Here is a 25,994-nt window from a genome sequence, read left to right on the forward strand (position 1 = left end):
TATTTTTATAATTATTATTAGTTTATTCTCTCACTTAGGTTTTATTCTCTCACTAACAGATTTAGGTTTAATTTGCTATCACTATAATTTTAGTTTATTTATTGAAGAGTAAATTTTATATTAACTGAATATATATTATTTTTCAAAATTTATATGAGAATGTCCGTTTGTAAAAGACCATTTTTATCTATTGGACCTCAGTATTTGCAAGGTATCTTCTTTAATTAATACTTCTAGCTGTGTTTATTCATGTGATAATTAGGTGGTTCACTTCAAAGGCTTTACAAATGAGTGACGATTACGTCATTTTTATGAGATTAAAAACATCTGCTATAGGGGCCGGCCTGGTGGCACAAGTCGTTAAGTGCTAGAGCTTCGGCCCGGGGTTTGCCGGTTCGGAACCCGGGCGCGCACCGACGCACCGCTTGGCAAACCCTGCTGTGGCGGTGTCCCATATACGGTGGAGGAAGATGGGCACGGATATTAGCCCAGGGCCAGTCTTCCTCAGCAAAAAAAGAGGAGGATTGGCAGACGTTAGCTTAGGGCTGAACTTCCTCACCAAAAAAAAAAAAAAAAAAATCTGCTATATCATGTGTATATGACAGTAGCATGTAAAATAAATTACTACACATCTACTGAGCCTCATAAGCAACTGATTTGGTGTTTAGAGACTAATACAGGAAAAGCCCTTCCAAGGTCAGTTAATTTACATAATTATAATTTAAGCCCAATTTACTTATTATTCCTCTGCCTAAAAGTTTTAGGCAAATTTTTCATATATACCATTATTCATATTTTAATTTGAAATAGACTATTTACAACTAAGGTTTAAAATTTTAGACAAAAACATTATATTATACACGAAGAAATGTAACTAACTACCTAGACTCTAAAATATCAGTAGAAATCCAGCCACAGTTTCTGGAAATAAGTTCAAAGAACAAAAGTCAAATGGAAAGTATGTACTGAGCATCAAAATTGAAGTACCTTTACAAAATTCTGTCACATTTCTCTCACACCCGACTGGTTGCTTACCAATTAGACTAGAAATCTTCTCTGTGAACTCAGGAACTTTTTGTTCTTTGTTCATCTTGTGTCCTAGTAGTAGAAAATCTAGCACTTAATTGCCCTCAAGTAATATTTAGTGAATAGTTATATATAAGTTAATTATAAATAATTTTAATGAATGAAAATGGGTTACTTCTTGGGATGTCTATATATCAATACATCTATACCTAATTTGTATCTCAGACTTCTATCTCTATCTAATCTCCACGCCCTTCTCGAAAGTATAATTGAAGTCCTGTCAGATTATCTACGGAGTTTCTCATATAACACCCTCCCTAATATGACTCCACCCCCACCCCCAGATGATTTTTGTAATACATACATACCTCACGTAATAGGCAGCCTTGTTTCTTCCAAACCTTTACACTCAGAAAAATGCTGGCTGTGGTTTTTTTCCTCGTCCCTCTCTGCCATGGAAGGGTCAGTAACAGACACCACGGGTAGAGGAGAAGACTGGAAAGGCACTGCTAAGCCAGGGACTCAGTGCTCAGCCTCTCCATTGCCATCATAAGGGGCAGGAGCCAGCAGTTTGTCTTCAAGGAACCAGGGTGTGGCGGCCCGGACAGGCCCCTTAAGCAGTGGGAGACAGACATACAGGTGAGATGACTGTCCCACCCGCACATGCTCTGCATGATCTGAACCACTAATATATATATGTTCTGTGCAAAATGCTGACAGTAATTAATGCAAAACTAGTAAGGACTTCCACTAAGTGAAGAATGTATGTAAATTAAAGTTTTATGGAGATAAAGATTTTACTTTTTGCAATTAAAAGTGTGCATATTGTTAGATTTTTTTTAATAAAAAGGGGGACAGAAAGGACACATTAGAAAACAGGTCTTTGAGGTTTACCAACAAATATGTGGACAATATTAGTATCAAGACTTAAGCAATAATTTGGCAAAAAACTAAAGAAAATATGAGAGAAGAACCACACATATGTGCCCTTTCTGCTGCATTTTACTCATTCTGGCATGTTTCGAGAGCCTATAATCACAGTTTTCTCATGTAGAGAATTCCATATTGGTGCAAAATGCTAAAGCTTACCATTAAAAATGGTAAGAGTATATAATTGGAAATAATCAAATAGTATACTAACTTGATTTTCAATTAGACCTTAAACCGGAAAATGCAGCGTAATGTAAGAAATAATTATTTTACTTGGTGTTTTGAAATGTTGATCTAAGACAGAAATTGCTATATAAAGCATAATTTTACAACCAGCAGGTATGGTACTTTCTTTAGACTTTTTAAAAATTTTTAAAAATTATTCAAAGACTCTTATGGGAATTCCTTTTTCTTTAACTACAAAGTAACTAAATAAGCAGTTTGGCCTGAGAATGTGAAATTTCTACTGTTTCATTTCATTAGTTAACGTTGTCAGTGTCATTCTTCCTAGGTATGAATGAATAACTAGAAGACCGAAAAGAATTATTTGTATGTGGAACTGTAGGCAATGGGGTGGAGGATATAGATGTATATATGTATTCTAAACTGCCACCTGTCATTGCAGGGTTGTGGCAGTGTAGCTTAAGGGAAGTTTCAATGTGAGATATATGAATATTGGAACAACCGAGTCTAATGAGTCTAATTACATTTAATGTTTTGCTACATATAATTGATGTGAAAAATAAATTTCAAAGTATTTCCTAATTATGAAATTAGGAATATAATTCCTAGGAAAAAATATAAATATATTTAAAGAGCAAATAACTTAGAAGAGTGCAAATACTGATTGTGCAGCAAAGATTAGAAGATTGCTTCTATCATTTAAAAATTTAATCCCCTCTATTAATATTTAAGAAAATATCCTGAAAGGTGTATAGTTGATGGTAAATGTGCATAAACTAAAGTACTAAAGCCTGATAATAATCCAAGGATTTCATTTTCAAGAAAAAAGAGACAGAGATCACTTTAGAATAGTTCTAAAACTTGAATAATGTTGCTACTTTTTAAACGAAAAAAAATTCAATCTCTCAGTATTTACTTAAAAATTTTTAAAAATTTCTATTACCTTATTTAATATATACAAATATAAAGCTAAAAATAAAATTATTAGCTTATAGTTGCTATTACTATAAAACCAAATAATTTTACGAAGTTAATACAAGCAAAAACAGAGCCAATAAAATGCAAATTAACAATCTAATTAATGTGATAGATTATGTTATTTAGTTGAAACTAAAAGACTATGTTCTACTACTGTCTGTCATTACTCGGGAAACTTTTGAGTTCAACACAAAGTGAAGATTCGAATCTTTTGAACGCATTCTATATTTAAAGGCTGTGAAACTCACTCATACGATGAATATTATTTTCATTTGAATTTCTCTTGGTCTGGTATCATTTACAAATTAGCCAGCTCCATTCTTTTACCTTTACTCTGCAGAATTAATATTTAAGTAAATTTAATCTGAATATAGGGTTACTTTGAAACAGTGCAAGAGTAGACCTAAAGAAAATGCACATCCTGCCAGTACTCAGATTTAGAATATACTTATATTACTTTCTGCTGTGATTGGAATGTTTGTGCCCTCCCCCCAGTTCATATGTTGACACCCTAACCCCCAAAGGTGATGGTATTAGTGTGTGGGAACTTCGGGAGGAGCTGAAATCACAAGGGTGGAGCTCTCCTAAATGGGATTAATGCTTTATAGAAGAGGCTCCTGAAGGATCCCTAGTCCTTTCCACAATGTGAGGACACAGCGACAATCTGGTTGCACCCAGAAGAGGGCTTTCATCAGACACTAAAACTGCCAGCATCGTCGTCCTGGACTTTCCGGCCCTCTGAGTTGTGAGAAATGAATGCTTGTTGTTTATAAACCATCCAGTCTCTGGTATTTTCTTAGCAGCCCAAAAGGACTAGGACATTTTTTTAGATTTTTCTGGAAATGAAACCATAAACATCCTAATAAAGACCCTTAGGGACCAGAAGAATATGTCCAGGAAACCCATTCTGAAAAGCACCGTACTAAGCCAATCTGTCACTTCAAAGACTGAACCAACGAGACTCTAGCAAGTAAAGTGACTTACCCACAGTCATCTATTTCTGGCAGAGGTAGTTTGTGAAAGACTATTAACTATCTGTGCATTCATTCATCAATCTGGGTTCTTCAAAACTTAAACTGTATCTTTCATTCCATGGGTTTACATAGATTACACAGACTAAAGGTAACGAGTTTTAAAATATATCAACCATAAGGACATTTTTAATTCTTATTTATCTTAACCATAGTAGGCTAAAATTCTATATCAGATTTTGAGTTAGAAATGTCTTCAGTGCATTTTACTTCCTTAAATAAAATATAGGCTAGGAATAGTTAATTCATGGACATAATAACTATTTCATACTCATTTAATGCAAGGTTTCTAAATGGACTTTGTATTATATGCTGAAGTCATAAGATAAATGTTTAAGAGTTTTAACAATTTTTTGTCTGTAATTTTTTGCACTTAGACATTTAAAATTCTAACAAAATCATCTAAGTAAAAAAGTTTAACTGAAAAAGTAGAAAGTATTCATGTTTGATTATGTGGGAGTGTGTATGGGTGTGAGTAATAAGTATATTTCAGAACTTTGTTTTTTCTTCTACAAATGGCCTTCCTCCTCAACTACCCAGGGCCTGGGTTGCACTAAACATTTCAAAATTAATTAAGGAAAAAATAAATATATAAAAGGAAATCTTCAATATCTTATGAAAGAAAGAATAATTTAATAGATTGAAACCAACATTGTTAATGTGGTAACTTACATATGTGTAGAAATTTCCATGAGACAAACAATTTATGACTAATTTTCCGGATGCCACAATTCTATTCTTAGGCTAAGGCAGGGGAATAGGTATTTTAAACTACACCTTGTATAACTTTCCATTTTAAATTTTAGACTCTAAGTTACATGGAAAACTATGCATCAGATAAGCAAAACTAGGTATTTCTTCCTCCTAAAATATTTTCTCTTATTTTTCTCTTCCTCTGGAGGGCAAAGACTAAATCATTATTGTTTGAATATCAGAAGTGACTGGCAATTGGAAAGAAGAAAAGAAAGCAATCTCAAATATTTTCCTAATCATATCCTATGGGAAAAGAAAGAGAATTTGTTTATGGACAAATTATCAAAAAGTAATAAACTGAAGTGCCTTGCTGCTCAATTTTCTGATAGCTGGTCTCCGAATAATTGAAGGTTACAGAGGTATCTCTGAAAGTAACTTGTGTAGTCCCTGGAGAGAGAGGAAAAGTTAAAATTGGATTCTACTCTCTCTTGCAACTGGCTTGCAGCTATGCTGTTTGTGGATACTCTTAATGGTCTGACTTCTGAAAAAAAGAAGAAAAGGAGACATTTATCAATTTACCTATATTTATTGAAAATTCAGTCTGCAGAGGTATAGAATGAAGGAAAATGACGACTGGGATTCAGCTAGATGACTGTCTTTTGATTCTGTAACTTTGAATTACATGCTAGAAACTCATTTCTATATTGCCTTTGCCATTACCTCCACTCTTCCTTTCTTCTAGCTTTGTCTCCTTTATATAAGAGGAGGGGAAATATAGGAACTAGAATTGAGACAAGATGTTCTTTCTTTGTTTTTAATTCTACAATAAAAATCCTACTAAACTGTTATCAACTGACATATATTCTTACTTGCACACATGTACATGCATGTGCATTAAATTTATTTAAAAATATGTTTAAGGTATAGGCCAGTCACTGTTCTATGTGCTGCTGATATACCAAGTCCCTGGTCACAGGGAGTTTATATTCTACCAGGAAAGGAAATTAATTAATAATTTTATAAATATATGAGGAAAATGTATTTCAAAAATCAATATTTAATGAGTAACTATTGTCACTAAATATGATATTATTAAACCTTTCTCTACAGAATACAGAGAAAATGAGTACAAAGTTAAAAAAAAAAGTCTACAATAAAGCAACAATAATTTACATTCATTGTCTTGAAAGTTTATGTCTTCCTATAGAAAAGGACATTAGTCTTTAATCTTACTGTCTATTTTTCTAGATGGGAATGGCATCTACAGAATATTTAAAATACATGAACTAATGTATGTATCACCAGCATAATTCAGTAAAATTAAATATGACAATAGTTTATCAAGGTTTTGTTATAAGAAGAACAACAATTTGCAGTTGATAAAGACCCAGCAGAATAAAAGCCTGATTGCAGTGATGAATAATACATATTGCTTATGGTACTAATTAACCTTGTACTCCAGTAAGATATTATAGAACAATAAGGCTAATTTGAATGTGGTCCAGCACTTTTCCCTATGGCTTGTGGTTATCACCCTTCATAACATGTAAAATTTTATTTTGTTAAATGAGAAAGATATATTTGTTAGTTTTTCACATAAAATATAATGAAAAAATGAAATATTATATTTTAATATCATGCATCTTCCAAGAAGGTAGATTAAATATATATATAATATATGTATATAATATATTATATGTAAGTATAAATAAATATACTAAGTATAAATGAATATATAGTGTTTATTTATATGTGAAATGTAAAACATATTAACAATTTATATTAATTTGGCAAAAAAAGTCATCTAAAATATCAATATATGATCAATCCCAATGGAATCAGTAAACCCCTATAGTTTATATCTAATCTCCCTAGTCGTATAACTAAGAATTTTCTTCTTCCTCTTAAAACAATAAAATGAAGTAAATGGACAAGGTATAACTAAAATCTGAAATGGGAATATTTTCTTCAAAAATAAACTCCTATCAATTTATTCAAAATATAATACTTTTCTCTTTTGTGACTAACTCACTGTTGGATGGACAGTCAGAATGATGCCTGAGAAAAGATAAATTATCTTCAGCTGAAAACGCCAATCTTTAATGTTTTAATTATGCTATTTAAGCTCTTATTTAGGAGTATTTTTAAAATTAAAAAATAATATTTCACATTTCTATTTCAAAATACTCTCTTGAAAAACCTTGACAATAGAATAAAGATCTTTTTAGATTTTGGGGTGGCATGACACAGCTCCCTTGCTCTCCTCCAAAAAAATACTTAAATGTGACAAAGCAGACCTATATACATGAACTTTTTCTCTATCTCATGTTTAAGAGTAGCAGAGGATGGGAGCCGGCCCCGGGGTTTTGTGGTTAAGTGTGCGCACTCCGCTACTGGCGGCCTGGGTTCGGATCCCGGGCACACACCAACGCATCGCTTCTCCGGCCATGCTGAGGCCACGTCCCACATACAGCAACTAGAAGGATGTGCAACTATGACATACAACTATCTACTGGGGCTTTGGGGGAAAAAAAGGAGGAGGATTGGCAATAGATGTTAGCTCAGAGCTGGTCTTCCTCAGCAAAAAGAGGAGGATTAGCATGGATGTTAGCTCAGGGCTGATCTTCCTCACAAAAAAAATAAATAAAAAAAAAATAAAAGTAGCAGAGGAAACAAGGGATGCTGAGTGTGAGCAAAAACTGAATATCCAGTAGAAAAGGGTTTCTCCCATCTTTAATACTAATATACTTTTGAATAAAAATATTGTTATCTTAGTTCATAACAATTTGTGTTTATTTTTAGACAGAGTTTGCATATACGTAAATGTCATTCTTAATGGAAATTCTTTGTATTTGAATTATTCTCTTTATGAGAAAAAAGTAAAGTGCCTCAGTGTTCTTGAGGTTTTTAATGAAAAGAATATCCTATGAGAATATTGTTATGAAGTCTATTTAAAATCACTCACATAATGATTACACATATGGTCTTTTTTCTTTTTGACTGGTTATCCCTTGATGGGAAAATCAAGGAAAAACTTGGAAAGAGGATAAAAACCAGTGTTTATAAGACATAGTGTGCTGGTCTCTCCATTACCAGTGTAGTATAGTAGTTAAGAGCAGAGAATGAAACAAATAGCCTAGGCTTTCACCCAACTCCACTACTTACTGACTGTTACCCTTGTTACATAAACTCTCTGTGTCTGTTTGTTTTTCTGTAAAACTTAAAAATTTTACCTGATTCATAAGGTTTGTATGTGTGTGTGTGTTTGTGTGGGCATCAAATTGTATAATAAATAAACAGTGCTTACAACAGTGTGTGGCACATAGAATTTGCTATAGAAATGTTAGGCATGTTATAATTATTATTATTTTAATATCATCATCAACATCCTTATCATTATTATCTCTAATGATAGAACAAAGAGGATGATTTATTCGACAGAAAAATTCCTACATACATTTAACAAATATTTGTGATTGAGGCTACATCTTTATATATCACAATAGTACCCTTCTCTGTCCTTTGGTTCTGAGTTAACAGAGCCAAGAGCCCTCTTTTGAGAGAAGGAAATATAAGAAATAACCATAGCCAAAATAGCTTTCTCTTAAGGAATTAACTTAAGGTTCTCTTCAAGAGTAAGGTATTTAAATGAAGGAAATGATTTTATAATAGTGAAAATTTATAGGAGGCCGGCCCCGTGGCTTAGTGGTTAAGTGCGTGCGCTCTGCTACTGGCGGCCTGGGTTTGGATCCTGGGTGCGCACCAACGCACCGCTTGTTTGGCCATGCTGAGGCGGTGTCCCACATACAGCAACTAGACGGATGTGCAACTATGACGTACAACTATCTACTGGGGGCCTTTGGGGAGAAAAAGGAAAAACAAAAAGGAGGAGGATTGGCAATAGATGTTAGCTCAGGGCCGGTCTTCCTCAGCAAAAAGAGGAGGATTGGCATGGATGTTAGCTCAGGGCTGATCTTCCTCACAAAAAAAAAAAAAATTTATAATGGGGGGAAGGAAAAGAAATTAAGAGAGGATATAAGTAGAAGTAATCAAAGCAACGCAAGACTGAAGTGCCTTTAGAAAAGAATAATTAAGAATTAGAGAAAGGAAAAAATATATAACGTGGTTTTAAATCTCATCTGGGAGTTGGCCCTCAGAGTTTTTCAAGGTCAAATATCACTTCAGTGAGGAAAAATATGTGCCAAGTGTGTTTTAATTAACCATAAGAGCTAAAGTAGTCAGTAACTTCCTGAGTTTAAACAGGATACATTCACTTTAGTAGTAGAGAAGCTGAAATGACAGAATACAGATAAAAAGAGAAATCATTTTGTCTCTAGAAGCAAAGCAAGTAAGACTTCTTTGGAAAGAACAGGGATATGCGAGGATTACTGGAGACTACAGTTACATTTAGCTGTCTATCTGGTCTTTCTACACAGAAAATATGAAACATTTGTAGTAATCAGCAGTTATAAATCTACAAGCTCTAAGAAACATTTAAAATTATAATATAAGAGCAGCAAAAGTAAAAATACACAAATGAGATTAAATCAAACAAAAAAGTTTTTGCACAGCAAAGGAAACCATCAACAAAACGAAAAGGCAGCATACTGAATGGGAGAAGGTATTTGCAAATCATACATCAATAAGGGGTTAATATCCAAAATATATAAAGAATTTACACAACTTAAGATCAAAAAAATAAACAGCCTGATTAAAAAATGGGCAGGGGCTTGAATAGACATTTTTCCAAAGAAGACATAGAAATGGCCAACAGGCACGTGAAAAGATGCTCAGCATCACTAACCATCAGGGAAATGCAAATCAAAACCACAATGAGATATCACCTCACACCTGTCAGAATGGCTATTACCAAAAAGACAAAAAATAACAAGCGTTGGAGAGGATGTGGAAAAAAGGGAACCCTCATACACTGTTGGTAGGATGGTAAATTGGTGCAACCACTATGGAAAACAGTATGGAAGTTCCTCAAAAAATTAAAAATAGAACTAACATATGATCCAGCAATTCCACTTCTGGGTATTTATCCAAAGAAAATAAAAACACCAAATCAAAGAGATATGTGTACCCCTACCTATGTTCATTGCAGCACTGTTTACAATAGCCAAGATATGGAAGCAACCAAAGTATCCCTCCATAGATGAATGGATAAAGAAGTGTGGTGTACATATATACAATGGAATACTACTCAACCATAAAAAAGAATGAAATCTTGCCATTTGTGACAACATGACTAGACCTAGAGGGTATTATGCTAAGTGAAATAAGTCAGACAGACAAAGACAAATACTGTATGATTTCACTGACATGTGGAATCTAAAAAATAAAACAAACCAACAAAACAAAACAGAAACAGACTCATAGATACAGGAAACTGGTGGTTAACAGAGGCGAGAGGTGTTGGGGTGTGAGTGAAATAGATGAAGGGAATTAAGAGGTACAGATTTCCAGTTATAAAATAGATAAGTCACGTGGATATAATGTACAGCATAAGGAACATAGTCAATAATATTGTAGTAACCCTGTATGGTGACAGATGATAAGTAGACTTATTGTGGTGATCATTTCATAATATATATAAATATCAAATTAGTATGATGTGCAACTGAAATTAATAGGATATTGTATGTCAATTACACTGAAATAAAAAAAGAAAGAAAGAAAGACTATGTTATGAATTAGAAACTATTTGGACAAAATAGAGAAAAGGAACATGTATTTTTCTATAGCAGCCAGGGACATATATCTCCTCCCTTTTTGGCCTTATTATGTAAAACTAGTAATATTTATAATTCTAAAACTGAAAAAAAAGACCTCCAGTGTTTTTTTTTTTCATTTGAAATACATGGAAAAATCTAAAAGTTATCATCTTTGAAATGATGAAAATAGTGTCTCAAAAAAAAAAGAGAAAAGAAAAGAGGAAAGAAGGTGAGAAGAAGGGAGAGAAGGAGTGAGCAAGGGAGAAGGAGAGAGTATTCTTAGGCAATTTGAGTTTACAGTCATATTTTCCTCAACTCCTGCATTATTTTCATGATATAAACAATGAGAAAGTACCATGCTTGTTTGCATATACATTACTTTGGATCATATGAAACTACCATCTTTTGTACTTCCAAGTGGTCACATATTGACAATTTCATATAATTGTACCCAATTTAATATAACTTTTTTTCACTAAAAGTAAGTCATATAGTTTAGTTATATAATAATTATATAATCTTGATTTCAGTTGTGATTCTTGTAGCATTACTGACTACATATATATCTAAATAGAATTAATTCTTTTTATATCTTTTCTACAATTATTATCAACTATTGGTCTTTGAATTTGATTTTTTAAACAAATAGCAGTTATTTTTCTTCACATCAGTGCTACAACTTTCTCCACACTTGTCCTTTGGCTATACAATTCTCCCCCATATAACTCAAATAATTGAGCTTTATCTATTTTTTAAATTAAAAAAAATGCAGAGACTTCTGGGAACTTCAAATAGTCAGTATGTTCTTTTATCAACATTAATATACATTGAAGCCAAACAAAACTGTATTTGAAGCTAACTACTAACTCTTGGAGATCGTATTTAATCTACATCAGCCTCAATTTCCTCAATTATCAAATAGAAATGACAGTATATATCTGTCAGGGTTACTGTCAGAATTAAATCGTTTTCTCTGTACCTGGCATGTAGCTGGGTCTAATAATGCATGAATATGAACTATTTTTTCCCTACAACAGTTCTGTTTTATTCATTAGAACATAAGGACATTTGCTTATGCTCAGGCTGATCATTTAATTTAGATCAGTCAACAGAGAAGTGACAATTATTTTAACTGTACTATTTTGTTTATGAAGATATGTTTTCTCATTTTGTTTTGCTTTTATATTGTTTTTACTTTGCTTTGTATTTTGTTCCTTTTCAATTTCCCACAGTCAAGAATGACACAAAAATACTTCAAAATACAAGTCTCCTCCCATCAGAAACCTTGTACCTGCTAACTGTGTAATATCAGAACGGGGCGGGGAGTGAAGAATCGTTTAGTATCTATATTGTGGAGATGAAAATCTAAAGATCAGACTGGGTCCACGAAGCACAGAAGGTGCTCCCTAGCCAGAATCTTTAAGAAATCTCCTTAATCCCGTGATACAGTTGGGTTTGTTTTGCTGCTTCCATACCCCAATCACAAATGAAACAAAAGCAAGAAAACAAAACAATACTTGAATAAAATGACACTTCAATACTCAAAAGGCCAAAACATTAAAAAAAAAAAGTGCGGGGGGATTCCTGTACTATTTATGGGAGCAGATAAGTAAGGCAAAGTAACCTATTTGCACGAGAATGCAAAAAGCAAAAATGTCAGAAGTTGATGGAGAGTTCTTAGCATACTCACCCAGTCACTCTCTCTCAAGCACATCATGCATACTGGGTTTATTCCAAAAGGTTTTCTCCCCCCATTTGGAAATTCATATAGAAAACACGTTATAAATTCTAGTTTGGTTCCTGATTATTTGTACAGCCTAATTATAGGGCCTCTATTGTCCAGGGCAAGAGCTTCATATGCTCTTAGACGCTCTTCTCACTCATACTTTGCTATGCTCACTCAGTCTTGCTTTTCTTTATTTGTTCCATTCCTCTGCCCTGACACAGTTCTTCCTTTCTAGCCACCTTAAAATGCCTTTCCACCTCTTCAGTTTGAGGTCTGAATACAGGGACACAAACCTCCTCTAGATGACTTTGGTGACTCCCAGGTCTTTCCGGGGTGACTCCGTCTCTGATGTGCAGTAAGTGCTGCTCATATAGATATCAGATTAAGTGCACAAGTGATCTGAGACAGGGTGACAAAATTAATTGAAGCTCAAATGCATTTCAATGAAGAACATACAATACAGTGGAAAGACACAGACTTTGAAACAAATGCATCTAGGTTGAAACGTCAGTTTGCCACTTTCTAGGTTTGGTTTGAGTGATCTTAATAAAATTAACCTCTGAGCTTCAGCTGCCCCAGAAAACTGTGGCTCACAGGATGTTGTCAAGCTTAAAAGAGAGAATGTGAATAAAACATTTAACAGTACGGGCACGTCGCGGGTCTTGGCATCTGCGTCAACCCTTCTTCTTCTCGCCTGACCATCCCATTTAAGATATCCTGACAACTCCAGTGTTCAAAATCTTAGACTTTAATTCTTGAGCTCACTATTATTTCTAGTATATTATTGGTTTTTATGTTCACTTGAAAGTCAAACTTTTTTGACTTTGGCCCACTTTTTAATTTTCTAGGAACAAGGTCCAATTCCATTCTCTTCTAACTTCAGATGAAAATAACTTAAGTTCTCTTGAGATCTGATCACAGGGACGCTCTGGCCAGTCTTTCCCTTGATGATGCAGGTTGCCGTTGATTAAGACTTTCACCTTCATCAGATTTTTCTAAAACTCAGATTCTTGCCCAACTCTGTGCTTTCTGAATGACTAAGTTCTTCTTCTTCAGTCTCTGACCAAGGTTTATTATTAATGGACTCTCCATTCTTGTAACATACATTTAATTATTTGCAACATGCCTGGTTGGTTCAGTTTATTTCCCTCTTAAACCGAGATAAAAATTTTCACACTTACACTCACACAAACTCACACTCAGAAACCTCCTTAGTCTTTAAAGGCCCTAATATGAGTAGCTGACCTGGGACACAGACTACACTGGACAGAAAGCACTCCTATCTCCCAGTCTTCCACATGCCCTAGGAGGGTAGGTCACCATCCCAGGGCAGCGGTAGCAACACGAACAAATATTAGTACAAAATACAAAAAACTCCAGCACTTTCTCTAGGGTTATCTCTCACTGAAATTGCTCTCAACTTCTAAAGCTAACTAGCATGTATTGAAGATTTTCTTTGTGCCAAGTACTAAGCATCATGAGCCTCCAATCTTTAAATCTAATCCAGGTTTTGAAATCATAGACAATACTTTTATTGTGGGAGACAGTGGAAAACATTTTTTCCTATGGATTAGTTTTTAACGTTATGTTCTGAGAGCAATAACATCTCAGGCCTGGCAATAAAGTGTGGAAGAAATCAAACCATAAAAATACAGTGCTATCCTTGAGTATTATTTTGAGGAAACTGCTAACAGATGTTTTCCTCTTGTCCAGAGTGGGAAAAAAGCTCCTATTTTGGATTTAACTTCATTTTCACCTGAATGAAGAGTGAAGTTCCCCCAAGTTTAAGTGCATTCTCTCTTGCTGCCTGTCTGTGTGGGCCTGAACAGGACCGACCTAAGTCGGCTCTATTATTACTGTTTAAATGCCCTCACCACCCCCTCTCCAACCGCTGTGTCAAAGAAAGCTACTGCTGTCACCAAACAAGGAGTCCTCATTGTTGTGACATTTCATTTATCTAGGCAGCAACATGCTTGAAAGGCGACTGCCTAGTTCTAAGTAAAGTATGGAAGACAATCAAGCCCAGTTAAGCAAACCAGTGTTGACACATTAAATCATGCTTGAACCAAGAGAGCAAAAACAGATGACACACAAAACCTTCTAAAGAGAATTTTAAATAAACAAATAATACAGGTCAGTCGGATTCTAAAAAAAGAAGCTTTTAGCATTGAAAAATACTGGGACTAGGTGAAGATAGGGAAATCATTCACAGGGGCAGGTAATTATGTTGCTTTCTGATTGTGAGGTGTAAACCCAGCGTTAGTGTGGGAAAGGGAAGCCTGAGGGGAACACTGGGAAACCTTGGTGAGATCACGTCACATTACTTTCCAATCCATAAAATGGAAAATCAAATTTTGATAGTCCTATCCTTTATTTAAGAAATGTCCTAATGGAATCCTTTCAAAGCGCTTTGAATTCATCAGAGGAAAAGCCCTTATGCATATGGAGTAGTGTGTTGTTATTCTTCATAATCACACAGCAGGAACTTTGGAGCATTCATTCTCTAACTCTGATTCCTGCTTAACAATTCCATCAAAGAAATGGAGTTATCCATCAGTCAAATTATCATTTGCTCTAATTGTTACTTCCCCCAAACAGTGGCTCTTCTTTCTTTCCATTCCTTTTCTTTCTTTAAGCTACACCTTAACAGCACTCAAATGAGCAGGGTATCTTCAAGCTCAGAAAAGATCAAAGCATATCAGCAAATCACTTCAGTTCTTATAGATGAATCCCTACTGTCAGCCTTAAATGCAGACAACGCATTTAAACACCAAAGAGAATCAAATACTAGAAGATAAGGTGTGATCCATATCCATGACCAAAAATAATAAAGGATACAAAAGCATTTTCATGTAATGAAAACCAGTTATGAGATCATGAATAGCTTAGAATTCACATTCTTATTGTTACAGCTAACGAATGATACACTTTCTAGAAAGAACTATGCCACAGCTAGTGGCTCCACACCTTCCTGCTTTATAATAATTAGCATGTCCTTGTGGACTAACATATAAGTTAAATTTAAGGGCGATAAATTATATAGTTTAGGTAAACAGCATACTTATCTTTTTTCCTGTGAGTAGTATAAATAGGATATATAAATATATCAATTAGATAGATTGATACCCACAAATTAAGCTAAGATTCTTATTAGTTGGTTAGTGTTCTGTGCAACTCTCAAAACTGGTTAAGTAGATTTTTCAAGGCTAATCCATATAGGAGGTGTACTAAATAAATCTATACAGGTGGAGCACAAAACATTTAACATATTAATAGTTATAGAAATATGACCCTAAGAAGAATTAGTGCTTTTTATTCATGATTATCATTGATGCTATATCTTATTACCAACTACTACTGTGGTTGATTGATCACTAATCAATTATTGTGATAAGTGTGTTTATATACTGTACAAAGTGCAATAGCAGAACGAAGAATCTGAAGTTAAATATATGATTCTAATCCCAAGTCTAAAACGTGGTGGCTGTGTGACATTGGGCAGGTGTCAGTCAATACTGATGCCCAGGCCAGCAGCACACAATGGAATTGGAATTTCTTGCAGGTGCGTCCTGCAACAATATTAAAATTATTATGTTGCACTATAAATGTTGAGAACAGCACAGTTAGATAAAAGTTGGTCCGAATAATACTTCATCAGTAGGAGGAAATGTTAAATCATGTGAGGAACTTCTATAAGTCGATAAAAATACAAGCATCCCACAAATGAACAGGTAATTCATAAATTGGAGTGATTAGGACATGGGTGTCTTTTGTACGTTTTTCTCTACTTTGCTGCTGTTTGATTTTTCCCCTAATTTGCCAATATTGTCTATTCATGATAACAGTAGAAAGAATTGATAGTAAGTATGAGATTCCTAAGTCAAGATGCAATTAGCAGAAATAAAAAAAGAAAACAACATCATTAAGTATAATACCGTCATGAGTTGTATAATTACAATCTGTGTCAAAAAACTACATTAAGAAACATCTGGAGGGGGCGATAAATATGGAATTAACCCATAATAGTTCTGAAACAACAAGGATAGTGCAATATTTTGACATATTTTCAAAAGGATTAGGATAAATATATTTCTGGTCTTGCCCTTATGTAATTATATGGTCCTAATTTATCTGTACCTCAGTTTCCTAATCTGTAAAATAAAGAAGAAAAGAGCATTCACTCTAAAAGTCCTTTATATCAGTGTTTCTCAAACTTGACTGTACAAAAAACCACCAAGAGATCTTGCTAAAATGTAGATTCAGATTCAGTTTTTCTGGAGTGGGGACTGAGATTCTACATTTCTAAAAAGTTCTCAGGTCATGCTGACACTGCTGGTCCATGTCCCAATCCTGAACTAGGCAGGCTTCTTATGCATTTCCAGGCAGACTTTGCAGGTGTATATTGTATTATTAAACATCTCACATAGGAGGAAAGTTGGGCTCAATCTGGTTCTGTATTTTGCCACAGTCATACGTCTACCAAATGGAAGAATGAGATTTGAACTGAGCTTTTCATTGCCTTAGAACTCAACTCCCTTAATTTATTGCACACAAAAATCTCCTGGTGATTTCAGAGATCAATTTTAAAGTTTTAAGTCTACCGAATGATTTTATGCAAGTGCTGGCTACTTTGTTTCTTATCATTTGCATTCATTTTTTTGAACTTGTTGCTCTTAAGACTGTGAGAACCGACACTGACATGAAACTCAACACTAAATTTCTCTGTACAAACAACTTTTCCCATGAAAGCTATACTGATTTATGTTATCAGAATTTGTGAAAGTCCTTTTGTTGCTATCTGAATAATAAGAAAAGAAGCAAACAATAAAACAAAAAGACTATGTTTTGGTTTCCTAGCACATTTAAATGTCATGAATTTTAAATCAGTTTTAAATATACCAATTAAGATACGGTCTTTGTAAGATCTTTATCATTAAACATTTTTTTCTGATAATTATCTTTCCATATTAATTTTTATAGTAAGAGGAGCCTGTCCAGTGCATCTAATTTTAATGTGTTTATTATCAAGAAGTGTTTGTACAGTATGAGCCACTTGAACATAAATAGAATCATTAATTCTCCATCCATATGATCATGATGGAACTCAAGATCATTAATGTTAAAATTCATTTGCACAGTAACAATATGGAATGTGCCATCATCATAATAAAACAACCTAGAGACCTTCCCAAAGTAAAATTTAAAAAGTAGTTATTACTATTACTGTAAATATGAGGTAGAGCTTTTAACCGTTACATTTATTCTAAACTAATATATATACATAGAGACAGAGAGACAGAGTCAAGATTTTCACTACTATACTTTCTTTTATGATTGAGAAAGGAAGGGTGCAAATCAAGATTAAAAGTTTGTCAAGGAGAGATTACAGAGTGGTTCTTCTATTTCCTTTCTGTCATTGCAAAGTCTCCCTTTTTCACTATGCATATATAGCTGAAGATTCACAAGCTACTAAACATTGTTGGACCAATGAAACATTAAGTTCTTAAAAAAGAAAAGGCTTTCATTCTTTCAATGAGTGTAATAATTTACAAGCAGCCGTCCACCAATACCACTCACAAAGAAACTGAATCATTTCATGTTTGATATGCATTTATTTGACCTTTGATATTATTAGGAATTCTCTATCCTTAAGATAGTATAATATGTATATGAACAGCCTCTTTTATCAGGTAATTGCTGGAATTAGCAGCTCTTTTATTACTCAGATTTTAATATGCAAATACATTTTAAAAATATAATGTAATTTTAGATAGACACAAAATCGATTAATATAATACAACAGATCTCTGCACCAAAACTCCCTCTGCTTGTTAAGCTGTTCCCCATAGTCTTTACATGGCTGTTTTTTTTCACGTCTATGTGAAACACTACCTTTACAGAGAAACGTTTTCTTACCGCCCTATCTAAACTTGCGCATTCACGCTGCCATTAGCAACTCTCATAAATTACAACTGTAGATGTGAGTTCATATGTATGTTTGTATGCCTATGTGTCTGCATTCCTAGTATACAGGAATTGTACAGACAGGATACAGCGCCTAGTACAATAATAACTTAAAGAATGAGTGATAATATCTGACGAGAGAGCAAATCTTCTTTATAAAGGTGATTCTACTGTATTTATATAGTTTTGATCACCCAATAAATAAAAATGTAGGATTATCCTTTGATAAATGATATTGCTCAAGAATATACTATACAGTTTGAGAAAACTAGAGAATTTTCTAATCTGAAGCTACCCTACATTTTACAATAGACAGACACATATTAATGAGACGTGTAAGAAATAGCTAATGTTCACCGAATAAGCACTGTGTGCTAGGCACGATTCTAAGTACTTTTCATATAATGTCTCAGGATTGCTATAAGGTAGTCAGAAATGAAGAAAGCAAGGACTAGAGAGAGTCAATAACTTGCATAGAGATAGAGAGCTGATAAATAGCAGTGGTAGGATTGGTATCTAGGCATTCTGGCCCAAAATCTACGCGCTTAAACCACTAGAGATGCTGCCTTTCACAAGCAGCGTATTTCCCACTATGCCCAAGTTAAATTAGTCACATTTCAAAATGTACACCTCCTTCGGTCTGCACAATTTTAGGAAAAAAAATGTTCACTTTTGCAAAGGTAACCAGTCTATAAATATACTTAGTTTCAGCAGCACATCTGCTCATTTTGGGGAAAGAGAGTGTATTTCGATGAGTAGTTCTCAACTGGGAGCAATTTTGCCCCCAGGGGACATTTGGCAATATATGGAGGCATTAAAATGGGGAATGGAGTGTCCTACTGCATCTAGTGGATGAGAGTCCAGGGAAGCTGCTAAATATCCTACAATTGGACCACCCCCTCCTCCAGCAAAAAAGTATCTGACCCAAAATATCAACAATGCCAGTGTCGAGAAACCCTGATTTAGAAAAAAAAAAAAAACAAATACGAATGCAGAGTGTGCTCTAAAACTTTAATAGAACTAATCCAAAACTATTCAAGGGAGGAGTTTAAAAGAAAAAAAAAAATCTATTTTATTAGTCTCATGTGTAATACCTGCAAATGGACGAAATGACTTTACTTAATTGTCTTAGTGGTGGTTCACAGCAGCAGGATACACACACACACACACACACACAGACACACGTGCAACATTGACATTCTGTACTCCCATAATTGCCATCTTTTGTTAAAATTTCAAAATTAAGGTTAGTTTCCTTCGTTGCATAAAAAAGCATACCAAATAGAACCAAAAGTTCAACCCCTTTGATGTTTTTTTGGTAATCCACCTAATTAAAAATAACTAGGCTCTCCAATGCATAATTACGCAAACACCTAATACACTCTGTTTCCAGCCAATTTTGTTTCAAACATAAATATGCACCAGAAGTATGAATGATCGACGTACTACTCCCTGCAGAATCTGTGCTGTTTCTGAATCAAGGTTCTTTCTTCAGTTCAGTATTTTCACTACATCTTCCTTGCTGTGCAATCATCTCCCAGTTGGACAATTAATAAGTGCTTTTTCTCCACAGCCCTTGGCGTGTAACTCCCCTTACCCTGTACTTTAGCATGCACTATACACCTTCTTCACTCTGACTGGTTTTGGCAGTGACCCACAATCTAAATCTCTTTCCTCCATTTGATATAAGTGAAACTATAATTATCTAGGGGTAATTTCAAATTACTACTTCATTCCACTAGCAACTGATGAAGATTAGTGGTCTTGCCTTGCATCTGAGCAAGTCAGCAACATAATCACAAGAGAACTCAGCAGGCAACATTTGATTCATGTGAACTCAATTACTTCTGTCAAACACATTCACTTCAATAAAAAGCAGAAACTTCCAACATGGGTTTTTGCTAACAATTTTGTACTCAAAAAAAATTCCATATTACTCTTAAGGGAAAAAAATAGCATGAATTTCATCAGAAATAATAATAAATAACAAGTAGGGAAACATTCTTTTATAAATGGGTTTAATACATTATTAGTTTCAGAAAATAAAGAACATTTCAAAGAAATAAATCTGTATACTTAAAGCAGTTTATTATAGAAAATTCAGGCATATAAGTAACCCTTAGAAGAGTAAATACACTCTATATTTTAAGTTAATACAATAGAAACCACGGTATTTTGTTACCTCATTAAAACCGGATTATTATGGGAAAGGTAGTCGATTTCTCTTAAAGGAAGTTAAAAGAAGGTCCATGAAGATGATAGCTCAAAAATTGCTAAATGGACAAGAACTTAATCACTTCTTGGTTATCTTCCAGGTTGAAACCATATGTTAATGAGCTGCCTAGCATTCTGATTCCTCAAGGTTTAGTCTCTAAAAGCCCACGTGTCAATTCCAACATGCCCTGCACGTATATCAGGTCACATGAGCACGATCTGTCAGCAACTACCTGCTCACCTCCCAGTACAGACACAGTAAATATTAACATATGATAACCATTACAACAGATTTACTCAAACTTCAGCTTCTCAACATAGTTAAATCTTTAATTAAATCCCACCATGTATTTATCATCAAAGAAACTGAGTAATTATGTGTAAATATACAATAAGACTATATTATGAACACATTTCAGTATGTGATGTTTTGAGGTCTACAAAAATCACTAAGATGGTCTCTACAATATTTAATATATCATATGCCAATCACATATGATTTAATACCTGGAGCTTGAAAATTTGGTCAGAGAATCTTAGGACCAAAATAGGATTAATTTAAAAGACATATTTGTCAATTGTGTGACCAAGGAGATTTTCTACAGATGAATATAAAGGAAAAATAAATCAATATTTTTAAAATGTAGTATTCTTTGATGCCTTTGCCCACTCTATTTCCTCTTTTGATTTCATTTTCCCTTCCTCCTGCCTTTTGATTTCTTTCTCATTCCTTAAGACAATATATACCACCTCTGCCCTCAAGGAGTATGTAGTCTAACAGGAGTAGGGAGAGTTGTTGTCAAATAATAAATTAACAAATATATGCAAAAATCTTAACTCTAAATAGTTTTCTCAAGGACAGATATGAGTAAATAACAGAGATGCCTGACCTAATTAGTCTTGAAGAGTCAAGACAGCTTTCCAGAGGAAGGGGTGTTGGAGCACAGCTCTGAAGGATTAGTATGAGTTAAACAGGCATAAAGGAGGTGGAAGAATGTTCCAGGGGAAGGGAACAGAATCACAGAAGAACAAGTACTGAAAGTGGCAAATTGCCTTTGAGAAACTGAAAGCAAGCAAGCACGTGTAGCTAGTGCCTAGGGAAGGGGAGGAAGCATAGTGTAAGACATGTCTGGAGAGATAATAGGGGCAAAACCATGCAGGATCTTAGGCTACTAAAAAAACTTGATCTAAAGGAAACCATTGAAGTGTTTAAAGTGTGTATGTTGGGAGTAGGCAGGACAGATGAGGATGAGTGTGTGAAACAACCAGATTTGCATTTTTGTAGAGTGATACATTCACACAGCTCAAAAATCACAACTATATATAAAGTCATTCATTATATTTGAAAATAAGGTTTCAACAAGATATGTTTAGTTTGGAGAAAAAAGGAAATAGAGAGATGAGGATGATTTTAAGAGATATTTGGCTGATAATTTCTACAAATATTTTGTGACGGAATGGAACCGGGTAGTGAGTAGGAAGGAGATGTCAAGAAGGATTTCTAATTTCTGGCCTTTCAAGCATCAAGATGCCACTTAAAGACTTGGGGATAGCACATTAATATCATAGAATGAGTAAGTTATGGTTGAATTTTATATCTCACACACATGCGCACACACACCCGTATACATTTATATTTGCATACACATATTATGTATAGATATAAATGCCTCGAGAATATCTGCGATGCCTTAATGCTCCAAAACAAACCTTCAACATATATTTATTCATTCAGTGAGATGTTATTTATAGAAGAAACATTTGACATTCCTTGTAGAATGGCCACACACCATTTGTACATTGGAAAACCCCAAGAGGCACTATTCATATAGACTACATTGTGTAGAACACCCTCTGGGGCTGTGTAGTCCACAGCCTTCATGACCCCATAGCCTTTGTTCCTATTACCAGCCTTCATGACCCCATAGCCTTTGTTCCTATTACCAGAGCGGGCTAACAAACACATTAATGAGGACAGAGTCCAGTTTAGTGAAGTTTTCTACAATGTAGCCTTTCCAGTTCACCCCACTGTCTCTCAGTTAGGTCTCTACTTCTCACACATTAAGAGTATGAGAAGAGAACGAAACGGAGTAAATGCCTGCACTAAGAAACATTCTGTCAGAACACTACTTCCCCAAGATATTTTCATGATAAGCACCCGCAGAATGTTTTAATCCCAGCAACAATCAAAAATTATCTCCTGAAAATGCAGAGGTTTTTTTATATCCTCTGTCAATAGGGATGAAGACAAAGGTCATTGTGTTCTGAACTAAAGTGACCACATATTCCCTAAAACAATATAAACAACATTCAAATAGAGCATGCTGCTTTACAATACTAGTAAACAAATTTTTAGAAATAATAAGATTTATATTATAAATATTTTAGAAAAAAGAATGAAATGTATTCAATGGATTGTATGTAACTCCTGCTTCTGATTCTACACTTACATATATCCTCACCTTACACCAAGAAGACTGCTCAAAAAAAACAGTTAAGATAATGTTAGTTAGAACTTTCCTTTAAATCCAATAACAAATAAAATATGATTCATTTCCCTGACAAATTTAAAAGCACTTCTGAAATATAATTTTGATTTAATAAAACTTTATATACATATATATGTGTATATGTATATAAAGCTAAAGAGAGTTGTAGATTATATGGAAAAACAACCATACACTTAACTATAGATGGTACTGTAGGGAGATAAAATATGGGCTGATGCTGAAAAAGGAAATTTAAATACAGTGCAATGTGTTTCTATTGAGAAATAATTAAGCAAAGTCACTATGATTTACAGGTAATTTTCCTAGTTTTGTTTCCCTGGATCTATAACCAACCTACAGTAAGGCCAGAACAAACGAGCAAGTTTGATTCACATTATATAGTGGATTTAGAAAAAAAAAAATGCACCTGAAACTACCAGGTGGGATTAGGGGACTTCTCAGCATTTGGTTTTCTCCTCAGTTAATACACATTAACTCTCATTACCTATTTAGCATGTGTACATCATGGTGAAAACAAGTTCAGGTTCAGAAGGATGAGTGATTTTTTTTTTTAAGAAAAAATGTTTTCTTCCTCATAAGCTGTTCTTCACTTTGACGTAAAGTACTATGCTGTTCCAAAAAGCCACTGATAAATATCCAAGTTTAAAAGGGCAACTCACCACATTATGGGCAAAATGAGGGTATTTTCAAATAAAGAGGGAAGCATGCATGATCAAATTTCAATTTAAAAGAAAAATTAAAACAAAAAAAATCTCCAAGTGCAAATTGCTTTGAAATGACCTTTTTGTATTGGCTTTACCTCCAAACGGTTATTTTCTTGGGCACTACTTATTCTGCATTTAAAATTGACCTGTAAATTTTTAAAAGCAAGCATGTAGCAGCAATTATATGTAAACAACACAGTAAACTAAGTCTTGACAGCTTACAGATATTTTCCTATGGAGTTTATATGGCTGAACTTCTGCAGAATTTTTAAAAGCAGATCAAAGCATGTCACAACAAGTCTCACCTAAGATTTGCATTTGAATTTTATATAGCAAGTAAAGAGGACTATCCTCTTTTCTTGGAGAGGAAAACAGCAGTAGGGTAGCAGACAGTAATCATACAAAAAGTTACATACAAAGAAATAACCCCTTGGTTGGACTTGTTCAAAAATAAAATTTCTGAAAGCAAAATGAATATGAAATATTACATTGCAAGTTAGACACTGAGTATTAATTATGTATATCCAATAAAATATTACATTAAATCTTTCATCATAGCCAGAAATTTTAAAATTCTGAGAGGAGAGAAATCACAGTTGAAGAGAAATAATCTCCATAAATTAGCAAAGTAAAAGGTCATTTGCTCATAATCGTTGGAAGAAATACATATACATGATCCAACCGAAGCAGACAGCCCCGGCAGACCCGCAGGCAAACCCTTACCTTGACAGGTGCCATTTTTCTCTTCATACCCTGCCTTGCACATGCATTTCCCGATGGGCACCAGCCACTCTCCTTCAGCGCTGCAGTGCATTTTGGGTGGTTCATCTGTCACAGAATGGTTGACACAGGAGCCCGACACTTCGAGCAACTGCGAAGAGTCAGCTCCAGTGATCGTGTCAGGGAAGATAGCCAAGTGCCGTACCACAGAAGGGCACTTTTTATAGTACACACGCACAGAAACCAGAGCAATGCAAGCACCCACATCTTGAAAAGCAAGATAAAATCCCTTTTTGCTGAGAGGTCCTACATCTCTGACCTCCGTATTGAGTTTCATGACACGGTCACCAAGATCAAGTTCTGTAAAACTTTCATCTGCAGCAATGGTATCAATTTTGATGTACTGGTTTTCCTTGATGTTTCTCCCATTCTCATCATCTGACTCAAAGTAATACATGTTAAAAGTCTCCTTACAGGTCCCCAGTCCTCCAGGAAGGCTGTTGCAGTCCCGCAGAGTAAACTTGAGTTCTATAAAGATTCTGGAAGCACCTTCATTGGAGATCCAACTGGTCAAAAGCCAGTTATTCTGATTCTGTTCCATAACTTTGCATACTTGGTATGTGTGGATAGGGGCATAATTTTCATCAACTTCACCAATCTCTTCCCACTGTGTAATATAAAATAGAAAGACAAAAAATTCAAAAAAATTAGAAAATAACCCCCAAAAATAGTCAAAGGAAACTAATTCAGACGTAGAAATTTCTATAGTGTTTTATATATATAGTATTGGGAGAAGGAGCTACATAGCAAGAATTAAAAAAATTATTTCCGTTTTTAAATTAAATAAATTAATAACATATTCATTGTCTGCAACATAACACAAAGGTGAACACATACAAATGATATTTCCCAGAAACAAAACATGCATTTCAGAGTAAAAATAAAAGGAAATTGAATGTGGATGCGGTTAACAACAAGGAAGAGTGAATGGAAAGTATATTTGGATGCAGATTTGGAAGAAAGTTAAGTATATAAACTAAGAGAGTAGATAAAGTTTGAGAGAAAAAAGGAAGTACAATTTTTTTAAAGACAACAACAAGGAAAAAAAGCAGTAAATGTGGAAAGGGAGGGAGAAAAATGTAACATGTGAATCCACATTTATTTAATTCTGGCATGTTACAAATAATACATCAATGTAATAAAACTTTAAAGAAAATTCATTAGTTTCAAATTAATAATAAATGTTTATTTCATTGAACCAATCTGTTTAGGACTCTTTTACAAATTGGATAACTAAATGTTTATTCACAGATTTATCCACAAATATAAACCTAATGACAGATGTAAAATAGACATAAAAATGATAGATTAGAGGGCCGGCCCCCTGGTATAGCGGTTAAGTGTGCACACTCCGCTGGTGGCCCGGGTTCAGATTCCTGGCGCTCACCAACGCACCACTTGTCAGGCCATGCTGTGGCGGCGTCCCATATAAAGTAGAGGAAGATGGGCACGGATGTTAGCCAGGGCAAGCCTTCCTCAGCAAAAAGAGGAGGATTGGCATGGATGTTAGCTCAGAGTTGATCTTCCTTACACACACA

The 25,994-nt window shown here is 34.5% G+C and overlaps 1 protein-coding gene across 1 annotated transcript in view; it reads right to left on the reverse strand.

The window, feature by feature from the left end:
• The window catches only part of EPHA5 (EPH receptor A5), a 321,239-nt gene that overhangs the window by 227,118 nt on the left and 68,127 nt on the right, over window positions 1-25,994 (reverse strand). Inside the window, exon 3 of the mRNA XM_058547172.1 lies at window positions 24,400-25,063. Coding sequence (XP_058403155.1) covers window positions 24,400-25,063 — 664 coding nt within the window. The remainder of the gene's footprint in view (window positions 1-24,399; window positions 25,064-25,994) is intronic.

Source organism: Diceros bicornis, chromosome 8 (genome assembly GCF_020826845.1).
Source record: "Diceros bicornis minor isolate mBicDic1 chromosome 8, mDicBic1.mat.cur, whole genome shotgun sequence".
NCBI classification, from domain to species: Eukaryota; Metazoa; Chordata; class Mammalia; order Perissodactyla; family Rhinocerotidae; genus Diceros; species Diceros bicornis.